General features: G+C 36.3%; 1 protein-coding gene across 1 annotated transcript; it reads left to right on the top strand.

Moving 5' to 3' along the window:
- The first annotated feature begins 7968 nt into the window (after positions 1–7968).
- LOC133844660 (enhancer of rudimentary homolog) lies at positions 7969–8502 on the top strand. The gene has a single exon (XM_062278748.1). It carries the CDS (start codon positions 8120–8122, stop codon positions 8432–8434), a length of 315 nt encoding a protein of 104 aa, XP_062134732.1. The 5' UTR covers positions 7969–8119; the 3' UTR covers positions 8435–8502.
- The last annotated feature ends 5900 nt before the right edge of the window (positions 8503–14402 follow it).

Genomic DNA, 14402 nt, shown 5'->3' with positions numbered 1-14402 from the left:
AACAGCAGCAAATAATAAGTTTTTCCATATGGAAATTCATGTTATGGTTGAAGTCAGTCGATTGTCGAATGACAAAATCGAGGGGACAAAACCAACGTTTGACCAGCAAATTGCACCACAAAAACTCGCATTTCATTCACATTTCATTTGCTTACAATGTTGTCAAATTGCCTGCATAACAACAACTGCAACAACAACAACAACAAGAATAACAACAACAACAACAATAGCAAGTTATGTGCATACACAAAAAGGCAACTTCAAATCAAATTCAAAATTTGACAAATAACTAAAAATTGCATTTTATTACGCTTCTACGAATGTTGTCGCAAAATTTGCCAAAGCGTTGCAGACTCTGAAAAACTCAATTAAAATGGACTTAGTTTTATTTCCCTGTATGACAGGCGCAAATCAGGCAGTCCTTCGACCCCAAACTGTCCTCATATGTTAAAAGCAGAGTAAAAGCCACACAAATTTTAGTGAAATATAAATGAAGACAGCTTTTGATTGAAGCCACGAATTGCAGATACGCTGCAAAAGTTTAAGAAATAAAAAAAAATAATATGCACATTGAACTAATAATGAAATGGGAATGTAATAAAAATATTATGTATTAATACATAGTACATTATTTATTGTACAAATATTTATTTTTAAATATCTATTGTAAAATGTTGCTTTCAAATTCAACTAAGATTATTATCAGGTTTTACGTATTTGTGTTGAAATATTATTTATTATTAAATGTAACTTTTTAACTTTGTTAAGTCGTAAGACTCGCATCACTTTTCGCTGTCTGACTTCTTAATATGAAATGCATTCATCTTTTTCATAGCCATGTCAAGTAGTTATGTATGTGAGTCCAAGCTCAAAATAGAGAGACAACAAGCAGACAACTTACTGACAACACACACACATACACACACACACACACATATGCAGTTACAGCAACACTCTTTGGGCTTAAAATTGTGGTGATGTACTCGCAAGTTTCAGTCTTCAGTCTGCAGTCTCCAGTCGACAGCAATCTGTAGTCTCTGATTCACCAAGTCTCAGTTTTTAGCTTCAACTTTAGCATATTCAGCGAACACTGACTTGCTCTCTCTCTCTCTTCTTCATTCTCTGACTCTGTCTCTGTGTTGTTTCGCCTGACGTTCTGACATTTTTGCGGTCTGTGTGGTCTTCTTTTTAGGAGTTGTTAAGAAATCAACTTTTTGGCTTTTGCGGTTGGTCGCACATTTAGCTGTAAGTTGTGAGAATTGTGAGAGCTTAAAAACTGCATTTTCCTTCTAATTGGCGCACTTTTGTTTAGCACATTACGAATAAGCCTGCTCACACACACATACACACACACACTTATGCAGACGAAGTTCCATTTGTGTGAATGTAACATAAAAGTCTTACAAATGTCTAACAAGCTTAGCAATTAGCATTGCAGCTGTCATTCAAATTTGCCAAATAAAAGACAAGTTCGCATACAGATTTGATAGTTATTAAGCTTGTCCTTTTTGACAAGCAACAAAAATGTGCTTTAATATTTCACAGCATTTCTTAGATAGCTTTTAAATTTATTCTGACTATATTTTATTTAAAAGAAATTTAATTTAATTTCATATACTTCAATTGTGTTTATCACATTTAGAAGTTGAATTTTAAATTGTGTTTTATCGGGCTTTCATATTTAATTTCTCAAAAGTTATTCTGACTGGTTTTTATATGAAACAAATGTAATAGAATAAATTTCAAACATATTTTTCTCATTTCGAGTTGACATTTAATTTGTGATTTATTGCACTTTAATGTTTCATTTCATTCAACAAATTTAAATGTTATTCTGACTAGTTTTTATTCAAAATAAATTTAATATACTTCAGTATATATTTTAAATATATTTTTCTCATTTCAAGTAGACTTTTTTTTTGTATTATTTATTTTCTAACATTCTTTAAATTTTTGTTTAAAATAAGTTTAATTCAATTCAATGAGCTCAACTTATATTTTTCCCATTTTTAATTGACTTTTCATTTGTGTCTAAACATTTCTTTGCATTCTAAAATGTTACCCAAAGTCTTTCATTCATATTGTGTCGTTACATCTTTTTTGCTGCTTAATTGATAGCGCATATTTTTGGCCAGCTGCTGCCCAAAGCTCGCTGGCATATAAATACGATATAGCCCAACCTTTTTTAGCCAACTGCACAACTGGCCAAAAATCAAGTGCCCTCTGCCCTGGATTGTGAGCTATTAAATTTATGACGTAAGTAAATTGAATTTTAAATTTGAGTATGACAAATGCGCCACGCATTCGAGCTACGTACATACACACATACGTACGCCCACAAACGTGTTAAATCTGGGCGTGGCACTAGGGCAGGCTGCAAGGGGAGGTGGCGAGGGGAGGTTGCATTGAAATTGCCTATGCGCGCACAAAAGTCATAAGTTGGCAATGGGTCGGATGACGACGGCAGCGGTGCAAAAAATTGCCAACAATAAACGTGACGCCAACAACATACATATGTATATAAATTTGTGTGTGTGAGTGAGTGTAAGTGTGTGTGTGTGTGTGTGCTGGCAAAGTGTTGACGCAATGACTAACTGAAACTGCCAGGCAGAGTCTGCCGGCCAGCAGACGAATGGACGGACTGACGCACTGACTGATTGAGTGAATTTGAGATGGAATGACAGGCAGACGCCCAGGGTGAGATTTGATAGAAGAGTAAGGGCAAGACAGAGGGGAGTGAGAGTGGAGGGGGAGAGGTAGAATAGACGTGTAGCTGGCAGTTTGGGCAGCAAATCAAAATCAGCACAAACTGTAATGGAAACGACAAATACGTGCGCAGTTTCTCAACAGCAACAACAACAACAACTGCTTCGAAATTTGTGACAGTAAATTTAACGGAAAGTGCCTCATCAACACGACGCCATATTGCAGGCGATGGCGAGGGCGAGGGGGGGGGGCGTGGCGCACACACTGACGTAACAAATTGTTGAGTTCTTTGCCGCGTGCTGCTCAATTATTGTAAAAATCAAATTGGCCAAAATTTTCTATTACAGAGTAAACAACATGCAAAATAAAGTCAAAAAAACCGAATCTACAATTGCCGCCTCCCTAAGGGAAACTCAATTTGAAAATGCTGCACACGTCGATATTTTTGTTTTTTTTTTGGCTTTTCTTTTAGGCAATGGCGGCAAATGTAGCGTTAACTTGAGCAACGTCTGACAAATCTCACCGCCATGTAGAAATCGAATTACACCCCGAACCAAAAAAAAGACCACCTGACAAGTAGCAGGAGAAGCAAAGCAGAAGTCGTGTATATGTGTGTTTGACAGCAAACTCACGTGTCATGATGCACTTGAGACTGGGCGCAGTTGTCTGTCACACAGCTCTCTAGACTGGGACTCTCGGCTGTTGTCATTGTTTTCGACAGCAAATTTTGATGTTACCAAAGAGAGAGAGAGGACGGGAAACGAATTAGAGTTTTGGGGAAACAACTCCCATTGACATTGTGTGGCGACGGCGAAGAAGATGGTGGGGATTTTCAGCTTTGAGTTCAGTTCTCAAATCAAAAACGTATCAAATAAAAGATTGCGCCAAAAAGCGTAGCATACTTTTGTGCGCAACACTCAACACGTACCCCGAAAAGAAAGAGAAGAAGAAAAACCTGCTGCTGTTTGCTCATGATGTGAATGTGTGACGAGTGTTTCTTCAATTCTTCAATTTTTATTCTCATCTTGTTGCTGTTGTCAGCAAGCGAGGGCAAGCGAGAGACATTGGAATGAGCTGGCACTTGGGAGGTTTTTTTGTGAGTCGACACGATGACACTTGCAACAATGCCAAAAGAAAAATCATCACAAAATCACCAAATCGCAAACAGCAAATCACAATAATACGAAAATGAAAATAAATCTCGATAAAGCAACACAACTTTCTAAGGCACTTCAATGTGAAATTCTATTTACCAGCGCGCGCACTCTGAAGAGCCTCTGCAGCGTCTTAAGAGGTGCTTTTTATAGCATTTCATTTTTGACTTGATTCTATGAATAGAGCAAATAAGAGAGCGTCATATTATATTTAATGTTTATTCAAAAATCAAATCGAAATGCTAACAAAATAAATATCACAAAATAAATATAGAACTTTCAACAACCAATCAATTTAAATGAATATAAATATATCATTTTTCTCTTAAAATTGTAATCCAATAATCATATTTTTGGTTACAGCTCATTTTGTTATAATTTCGCTTTTACAAGTTCATAATTTTAAAACACAATTTATAAAGGCATGTGAGGCGTCTTAAGAGATGCTTTTTATAACATTTCATTTCAGTTGATTCTATGAATAGAGCAGATAAGAGAGCGTCATAGAAAGTATAACATATAAATATTACGTTAAATATAAAAAATCAAATTCAAGTAGTATAAATATGAAAGTGCTATACAGCTTTTCAACAATCAATCAATTTAAATGAACACAAATAAGTTAATAATTTTTTTTTTATATTTGGGGCTCCACAACTTTTCAACAACCAATCAATTTGAGCCGAACTAAATAGTTTCATAATTTTCGTTTGAAAACGTAATTTAATAATCATATTTTTGGCCACAACTCAAATTCAAATTTCGTATTTTTCTCTATAATTGTTGTATAATTACCCTCTTACAAGTTTATAATATTCATTTCTAAAATCATAATAATATTTCGCCGCAGTCCAATTGAAATTATATGTATGTATGTGTGTGTTTTCGTGTGATAATTATTGAACTGAATTTAGCGCATTGATTGAGGTTGCCACACTACACGCGTCGCTTTTTAGTGTGCGCATATTTAGGACGTGTTTCCGCTGGCAGCTAATTAAATAAACAAATTTATGAGTACCTCGCTGTTGGTGTTACCAATGCATGTTATTAACCCAAATTCAGAGTAACCCAACAATCTACCTCTCTTTCACTCTCCACCTCTCTCTCTTTCTCACTCTCTGCTTCTCTCTTTCTCACTCTCTACCTCTCACTTTCACCCTCATATGACAACAACTATAAGTTGTAGCTAGCAATTCAGGCTTTATCCCATTGCCGTTGGCACTGTGTTGAATGTGTGAAAGTGCGCTTGCATAATTTCATTAAAATAACTGTCAAAAATTTCACGTATGCCACACAAACACACACACACTTAAGGCCTGCGGCTCACACACTCACACATCCGCACACTCATCCTACACGCACGTGTAGAAAGGAAAACCCAACAAAATGCTAAACGCTTCAAATTCAAACGTTGCCTGCGTCTGTTGCTGGGGCCGCAGCTGTCAATAGGAATTCTGCAGGTGTCAAAAATATTTCAGGCATGCCTCCCAACTGTCTCTGTATTAGTGAGTGTGTCTGTGTGTGTGTATAAATTGGCATAAATTGCTTTAGGGCCCACGTGCGGAGCAGCAGCAGAAGCGAATCGAAATCGCAATCGCACTTCTATCTGTATTTGAAATTAATTTTCATTATTGGATTGCGCGACTTAGACATCATTATCATGTTCTTATCAGCATCAACGCACACACACACCAACACACGGATACACACATACAGTCATATCTGGCACACATACAGGCCACAAATTTTTGCTCTTGACGTGGCACCTAATCGCTCAGAAAACATTGGCAAAATTCCCCACAAAGCCCACGAATGACAATCGATTTTCGTTTTAAACTCATTTGACAAGTCAGCCAAAAGCTGCCGAATTTTGTGCGATTTAATAATTCAGTGAAAGTGAGTTGAATTTATGGCTTTATTGAATTTTTGGCAGCCATTTAAATGTAGTAAAATCGAATTTATATGTTGATAAAATAAATTTTTTATCAACTCTTTTTTAGAGCAGCACATTTTATGATTTAATTCATTTATGATTTATTGTTTGCCAGTAAATATTATCTATGTTCTTCAGCTAGAGTAAAGGCAATACTTGAAACTGCAAAGACAAACAATCGATATGCTTTGTTAGAGAGCCTTATTGGTCTGCTCATTCAGGCCAAGATTTCAATTACAATTCAAAGGGAAGCACAATACCAATTCCACAGGCATTGCGGCCAGCACAAAAGCAGAGGCACAAAGCGAGATGAGAAATGAAAGAAAGGGGGAAACATTCGTTATGGTTACCCAATGCTTCAAGAGATAATGAAGAGGATACCCTACTCGGCGAGTCCTTGACTCGAGCAAGAGAGACACACAATTTTGTGGAAGCCACAAAACTAACCAAGCAAATAATTTTGCAAAATTGAATTGAATCTCTATGAATATGAATATAAATGTATTGTAAGTGGACGTTCATCTACACGTCAAAGGAAATACGGTAGAGGTGGAGAGCACACTTCTGTGACCAGAAACAAATTGCAAAATTACAAATAATTTGGCAAATTTAATTTGATTTCAAGAGACACAAACTCCAACGTCAAAGTTCCTCAATGGGCCTCGTTTTGTATGTGTGTGTGTGTGTGTGTGTGTGTGGAGGCTGTTTGCGCTTCATTGCCAGCTTAATTGTAAAGTTGTATATCAAAGTCTTTTGGCGGCATGACCAAGTAACCAAAACGAATCCAAATCGAATCACGTCGTTGCCCGAGATGCTTCTTCAGTTGCTGCCGCTTCTCTTTCCATTTTTGCTGTTTGCTGGCCGCACAACCACTTCAACCAAAAATGTCAAGTGAAAAGCATTCAAATCGCTGTCCCTTAGCTTCTCCTCCTCCTCTTTCTTCATCGCCTCCTTCAAAATACATTCAGACAAAAAAACTTTTGAAAATCAACGCAGTCGCCGCGCACCTTTCTCAAAAGGTAGCAAAACGTGAGCTGACTTACTAAGCGACCCCAAAAGCCAAAAACCATAGCGAAATCGAAAGCAAGAACACGTCAAAGAATTCGTGCCACAACACACACAAACACACACAAACATTCTCGTTTAATGAGACCAATAAAAGCCTCTGGGCCAGCCCTCAGACTCAGACTCAGCCTGAGACTCACTCAGGTATCGTATAGTATGTAGGTTGCTTTACTGGCGAAATCAAAAGTTTTTTGCAAATTGCATTTGTAATGGCAGCGACGCTTAAATCTTTTATGAGCTCTCCCCTACTTAAGTATATTACGGGCCCTCCCCGGACAAAAAACAGAACGTTTCAACGCTACAAATGAAATTGAAAGCGCACGCACGTGTTTAAGACGTTAAAACCCTTCTTCCCTCTAATTGTTCACATGGGACAGTTTTCGACAAAACTGTAAACTGTGTGCGACGCCCCTTTTGAACTGTCGAATAAACTGCAATACGTTTAAGCTTTTAATGTGCTGCCGATCAGCAGAATATAACAATGTTGCCTAGCAGGCAATTCAATATAATTTATAGAGCATTTTCTTGAATTTAATTAGAGGCAATATTCTGGTTTAAATAACTTGAATTAATTATTATCAATAGATTGTGGAAATTGATAAAGTAAGAGATTCAAAAGTTTTTATAGAATTTTGTAAATTTTAATTGATAGCAGGAGGCAATAAATAAGATCAGTTGTGGAAATTGATAAAGTAAATAAGTTATTTAATGCAGCTTAAGGATATTGGGACTTTATTATATCTCAAAACAAATGAATTATGCAGAAAACTTGTCGACAATGCCTGATGAAATAAATTCTAATGCTGTGATTGATTATTACAAAAATCTTCAAATATGGTGTAAATTGCATTCATTAAAATTTGTTAGGTTAAGGCTCAATTTCTCAATATTCCCATTTAATGCAGTCTAAGAAAATTTAAGCTCTATAATAAATCAAGATAAATTAATCATTTAGATAACTTTCTGATAAAATTTATTAAGATACATTTATATGCTATATGCTATAATACAAATCTATCAACATGACACAAAAAAGAGTTTAGTAAAGTAAAAACTACAATTTCACAGTAGCCGCTGACAAAGTGTACCAAAAACTGTGTTGTTAACAATTTCTCAAAATCATTTCACTCAAGTAGGCTTAATTTTTAGAAAGAAAATCAAATTAAATCAGTTTTCTATTCAACTGTCTATTGAGAACAACCTATCATTTTATTTAAATTAATTTTTCAATATATTTCATTTCAAAAGCAAAGTGCAAGCGATGTCTCACACCATTCTGTTGATACATCCAAAGCCATCGTCCTCGACTCGCACCTACAGTGAATACGACAGCGTAAAAGAATGTCTGGAGGCAATTTGTCAAATCTACGAAGAGCATCTGAAGCGACAGAGTCCCAATGTACCAACGATAACGTATGATATATTAAAATTGTTCGATTTCATCGACTCATTTGTGGATATTGCCTGTGTCGTTTATCAAAGAAGCACTTCAAGCTATGCGCCTTATAGCAAAGAATGGATCAAGGATCAAATCTATATTTTGTTTCGCGAAAAAGCAATGGATACTGACAATTAAAGAGTTTTACAATTTGTTAATTTTGTGAATAAAAATGTTGCAAGTTGTTGGCTAATTTATGAGCTCAATTGTGAAATGAAAATGAAAATTAATTGTTGTACAAATGTGTCTCGCAAGGAGCGGAACGCGGAATAACAATTAATTAATCATCGGCTACAAGAGCCATTAAACGCAATTGTGTTGCTGCTAAGGCGAAGAAGAGAGCAGAGTAAAAAGTAATCCACTTAAACTCAAATTTGTCAAAAGCATAAAATTACAGAAGCAACAGTGGAATGGCAAGTAAAAAATCGACAACAAGCACAGAAAGTAGCAAATAAAAGTAGCTTCTACAATCGAGCGAAGCAGGTATGAGGGCCCAAAACAAATGATCGCTCATAAAAAGTGACACTTTTTGGCGCGCATCCACTAAAGGTAACGCAAAGTGAAGGGGAAAAATAGTTCGAAAAGTGCCAAAAAAAAAAAAAGAAGAAAAAGGGGGAAAGGCAATGTCGCTTTTCGTCGCATCCGTCATGCTGGTTCCGTCGCTTCGGTTTTATATTGGAAATTTGTTTCAATCAAAGGTTTAGCAGACAAAAAATAGAGGGGTCTAGGGGGGAAGAGAGAGGGAGTATTGCAGTTATGTGCCATATCAAATCACTCAAAGTGTTGTTACAAAGACAACGCCAGACAGAAGCGTCAGACAGCGCCAGACAATGCCAGACAGCTGCCCAGCATCGATGCTGTTGTAGTCGACTTTATTGCCAAATGGTTATCATATTGCTTATAGATTTTGCAACAGGAGCCACACTGACGTTGATTGATCAATATGAGAGCCGCAGTTACCTAACCATCAGTTACTCTCACTCACCTCGTCCGTCCATTTATTTATTTATTTCTTTCCGTTTCGCTTTTTTTTTCTTCGTTTTTGTTGTTGTCAACTCTTCTATACGAATGACAGAGTTTTTTGTTCACAGGCGGGCATCTGCAGCATCGTTTCGAGTGATTTGCTGTTTATGATTAATCATTCCGTTGCCGCATGGGGCAACAGTTGGCAGCCCAAAAGAACTTTTGCCAGCTTTAACGCGAACAGTTGGCAGCAACAAAACAAATTAAAAAACATTTAGGCAGCTGTGGCAAGCGATTCAGAGTCGAGTTGAGTTGAGTTGAGCAGCACTCCAAATTTACGCAGTGCAAACTTATATTTTATGATTTTGATTTGCGTTCTGCAAGTGCTCAACGCCCGCCCCAAAAAGTAGGCAACGAAAAATGTAAAATTTCTTCCTTTCCCCCAACACACAGCACAAACGTGCTGCAAAGTGTTGCTCTGTGTGCCCAAGTGGGCTTAGTAAAACTTTTCGTGTGTGTCTCTGTGTGGGTTTTAGTCTGTGTGTGTGTTTGCAAAAGCTAAAGTATTGGCCTGTGTTCTGAAATTCCCATTCGAGTGTAGAACGCTGAATTGCTAAGCGCTTTTTAACACAGTTGGCTAAATCGACAATTAATATGTATTTTTAAAATGGTTTTGTAGTGCGAAGCTACCTTCTTTCTCAATATTTATAATGATAAATTTAATGGCAATTAAGTTAGTTTTATAGTGCATATAAATGAGAACTAAATACTATATTTTTTCTAAGTATTCTTTCAATATTTTCGGCAACAATCAAATTAGTTTTAATGTGATTTTAATAAGAACTAAATAATATATTTTTTTAGGTACATATTTGAATATTTTCCTTAAACTAATTTGGAATTGTATAAAAATTTTATGTTTTTGATATTACTTTAAATTAAATTAGAATAGAAGTACATTAAGTATAATAACTAACTACTCATTAATTTGACATGAATAATTTTGAGTGTTTTGGTGAGTTTATATTTAAAGTTGTATCTTCAATTGAAAGAAATTAATTATGTATTATATTTTTCTACCAAAAACTATTTCTGAAATGTATAAAATTTCAATAGACATATAAAATAATAATATTTCCATTTATTTATTTCTCTTTTTACATCTCTATAAACATTTTTATCTCTAATGTTTAATACAGAAAATAGAGATAAATAAATTAGTTTCAAAAGTAATTTTATATAATTTCTTTAACTTGTTTGGCGCTTGCGATTTGGCAGCGAAATTGTTTTGAGTTCACTTCATTTGCCACAGCGGGGAAATTGTATTGCATTTTAATAACGCAAAAACGTCACAAGTATTCAAACACACACATTTTGCGTGTGTGTAGAGTGAGAGAAAGAGAGAAAAAGAAGCATACTACATTTCAATTCAACTTCAATATACAAATACACATTTGCCGCAGCTGTTGCGAGTATCTTTCAATATTTTGTGTTTACTTGGATTATTTATGCCGCACCGCAACTTTTGCCTCTGTGTGTGAGTGTGTGTGTGTGTGTTGTACAACTGTATCTGTGACTATTGTATATGTGTTTGTGAATATTGCACATAATTTAAAAGGCAAATTGTTTTTCGATTTCACAAAACTGGCAAAGCAATTACGTGCAATTTAAGCATTGCGAAAATATTTTTTCAAGCCCAGAAAATATATTTTGTAATTTTCTACACATTTTATGCGATTGCTGCTTTTGTTGTTCTTTCTGTTGTCGTTGTTGTTGTTGATGTTTTTGCTCTGCTGTCGTTTCGTTTCGTTTGGTTTTGTTCTGTGAGTTGAATGAAAAGGACGACCCAAACAATTTGGTGTAATTTAATTAAATGAACACAGCAGTGGACCAAAAGCAGCGGGCAGCCTTCAACTCCACCCCCACACCGCTCTTTCCACCCGTTCTGTCTAGACGAGACGACGATGGCCAGCTGCTCCTGGCTGCTGAGCTGCTTGGCTGCTGCCAATTCACATTGCATTGTTCACTGGCTGAGGGGTGCTCAAAATGACAAAAGTTAATGCCTAACAACGTTGAACGAGCGCACGGACAAAGCTGACAAAGGACAACAACAACAACAATAGCGAGAGCAACAACAACAACAACTATTAATAGGCAGCCAGCCAAACCCGAATGAAAATAATAAAAAGGCAATGATGACGATGACGTTCAAGTTGATAGGCAACCTGGCGAAAAAAAAACGACAGAATGAAATGAAAAAGAACACAGAGAACACTGCCAAAAGAAAGCAATGAAAGAGAGAGAAAGCCATGCAGGACACCTGCTGATTAAGATCGCAAATTGAAAATCATGCTGCTACTGGCCGCTGACAGGACACGCTTTTCACACAGCAGCAGCAAGAAAGCAAGCAGAGAATGAAAGCAAAAAAACAACTAAACATTTGTGTTATTTTCATTAGTGCTTCACAAAAAAGAACTTGACTTGACTTCGAGATGGAGTTGGATGTTGAAGTTCAATCAAATGCCAGCACGACTTGTGCAAATGTTATAGAGTTCGGAATTTTCGAATTAAGCTAATCGAAGGCAGATAACACCCCATGTACACATTCTTGCTATCATCATATCAGTTAATACTACCTCACCTACTGATAAGAACAAAAACACAGACCAAAGCAAATCAGGCCAAGCTGCAGGCTCACTGCCAAACATCAAAAGTATTTCTGGCATTCGTCTGAAAACTTTGCTGCTGCTAAGTAAACGAACAAGCTAAGTAGTAACAATTTTATAAAAACGAATAGCAAATGCTCTTAAAACCTGTTTTAAGAAATATCCCAATTAAAAAGAAAATGCGCAAGCTAAGTGTTCCACACTACAAAAACTGATATTGGAAAACTTTTTAAAATATATTATTTTACTTTATAAAATACTATACTCGTATTAAGCTTTTTTTAACCTTCTAATTTTCAACAAACAAATTTTAAAGAATATTTTTCAATCCTCAGACTGCACATAAAAATTTTATTTATTTTTTATTTATTATTTATTTTTTAATCATCTGTAAAAGAATAAGATAATCATCTGCAGAAAAAAATAACTTTAAACAAAACGTTACAAAATACATTTAATCATATTTCATACTAAACTGAAGTGTTTAAGAAATATATATTAAATAAAATATAAAAAATATCTGCGATTTAAAAGGTTTTCTATGTAACAAAACCTATTTCAAAACTTTTTCACACTGCAAGCTGCTTCAAGAGAAATATATAGAAAGCAAAATGTTAAATATATCTTTTGAAATATTCGATTTTGAACTGTTTTTCAAATTATAAACTGCTTAAGAAAAGTAGCAAAAAACTTTTTTATTCATATTTTTTTTTTTGGTTTTCTCAGTTTTTCTAACATTTGATTCATTTAAAAATTGGAGTGTGTTTCATGTAAACTGTTTAAAAATATGGCAAACAAATTTTTGTATTAAATATTTTGTAAAAAATTAATGTTGTCATATTTTGATAAGAAAAATATCCTTCCAAATGCAGTTAAAGTTGCAGAGCTTTTTGGTAGCCTCTGTTGTTGTCATTACATGTTGTGTGGTGACAATGCCTAGAGGTCAGAGGTCAGACAAAAGGCAGCAGCTGACAGGCCAACAGACAGCTAGACAGTTAATCCCGTGCTGCTGCTGCTACTGGGCAAGAGAATTGGCAAATTGGCGCAGTTTGAGTGCGAGTGCGAGCAGCAAACAGAACCAGACACAAAAGTCAAAAAGCGTTAATGAAATTGAAATCAATAACACACACACACACACACATAAAAGTGGAGTCTACTACATATAAGGCTGAGGCTCACAGGAACTGAAGCTGCTCATCATAGCAGAGAGAGAGAGAGAGAGGGAAAGAGTATATCCTGGCCATATCAACAGTCAGATGTCGACTTTGACTGCGCTCAGCGGGCGTCACTCTTGGCACTTGGCCCAGCTTGTTACGAGAGTCTGATAGGCAGACTGGACAAATTAGAAATTTTGCTGCTGGGGGAGCATTTTTCGCAAAATTTCAGTTCGTTTGCTGCCTAACCACAAATTGAATTTAACGCAGTAAATTGAGTTTTGTGCCAAACGTTCTGAATTGAATGTTTAACGCTGAAAAGTTGCCACCAAAAGTGTTGCAATATGTTGACTCTTAACTAAAGTAGAGAGCATAGGAGAGAAATATAGAGTATAAATGAGTAAGAAGCATTTCGCCACATGTGTCGAGAAGTTTATGTGGTCTAAAAACTTGCAAGTTTTCGGCAAGTTTCTTAATTGTCTGATTGAATTGATTATTTAATAACTTCAATTTAATTTCAGCATACGCTCGAAAGTTTTGCGAGCTTAAAACTTTGTTAGCTTTAGGTTCACAATTTTTAGTGCGTGGTTTGTGTTAAGTTTCTCTCAACTCTTTCAGAGTGCCAAAAGCCAAAGATTTGTCAATGAAATTATTGAAGTTGCCAAGCAGTTGCAACTCCTCTCGACTCTCTTTCGCCACGAACTGCAATCAAAGAGTAAAATCAATTTTTGCGTAGAGGCTGAGGCAGAGTTTATACTTCATTTCGTTGAGGAGGAGAGGGGAGGAGACAACATGCGACGACACAGACCATTAATCCAGTGTAGCCGGTAACAAAAATAAGAGGCGACAACATTGATGTGGACAATGCCACAATGCGATTGTGGTCGAGTCGACACTGAGAACGAATGAACGAACTCAACTGGGCCGCATCCGTTTCCGGCTCACAGCGAAACTAAAACACAAAAGCCAGCCAACTACAGCTGCAGCTACAGCTGAGCTCAACTGCAGGACCTGCTGGCAGCCTGCGTTGTCCTGCACTTAACAGCGAGCAGCAGCTAAAGCAAAATCCCAAAGAAAAACAGTAAATACACGCAAAGTTCTTTCTGCCTCGTTGAGTTTTTCTTTCAGGCTTTCGGTATTGCATTGGATTGGGATTGGGATTGGATTGGCTTGTCCATAGAAGCAGCTGTGGAGCTCAATCTGTGATCAGATTGTGGCTACAAAACCAGGAACTAGCAACAAAAATAACCCTTTTGGGGGTCAGCTAATTAATTGGGTTGAGTAGCAAGTGAAATAATGGTGCGGAAGGTAAGGAAATTGCAT

The sequence above is a fragment of the Drosophila sulfurigaster genome, chromosome 2L (genome assembly GCF_023558435.1).
Source record: "Drosophila sulfurigaster albostrigata strain 15112-1811.04 chromosome 2L, ASM2355843v2, whole genome shotgun sequence".
Taxonomy (NCBI): domain Eukaryota; kingdom Metazoa; phylum Arthropoda; class Insecta; order Diptera; family Drosophilidae; genus Drosophila; species Drosophila sulfurigaster.
Note: the sequence above shows the minus strand (reverse complement) of the source record. Positions and strands in the feature narration are given on the sequence as shown.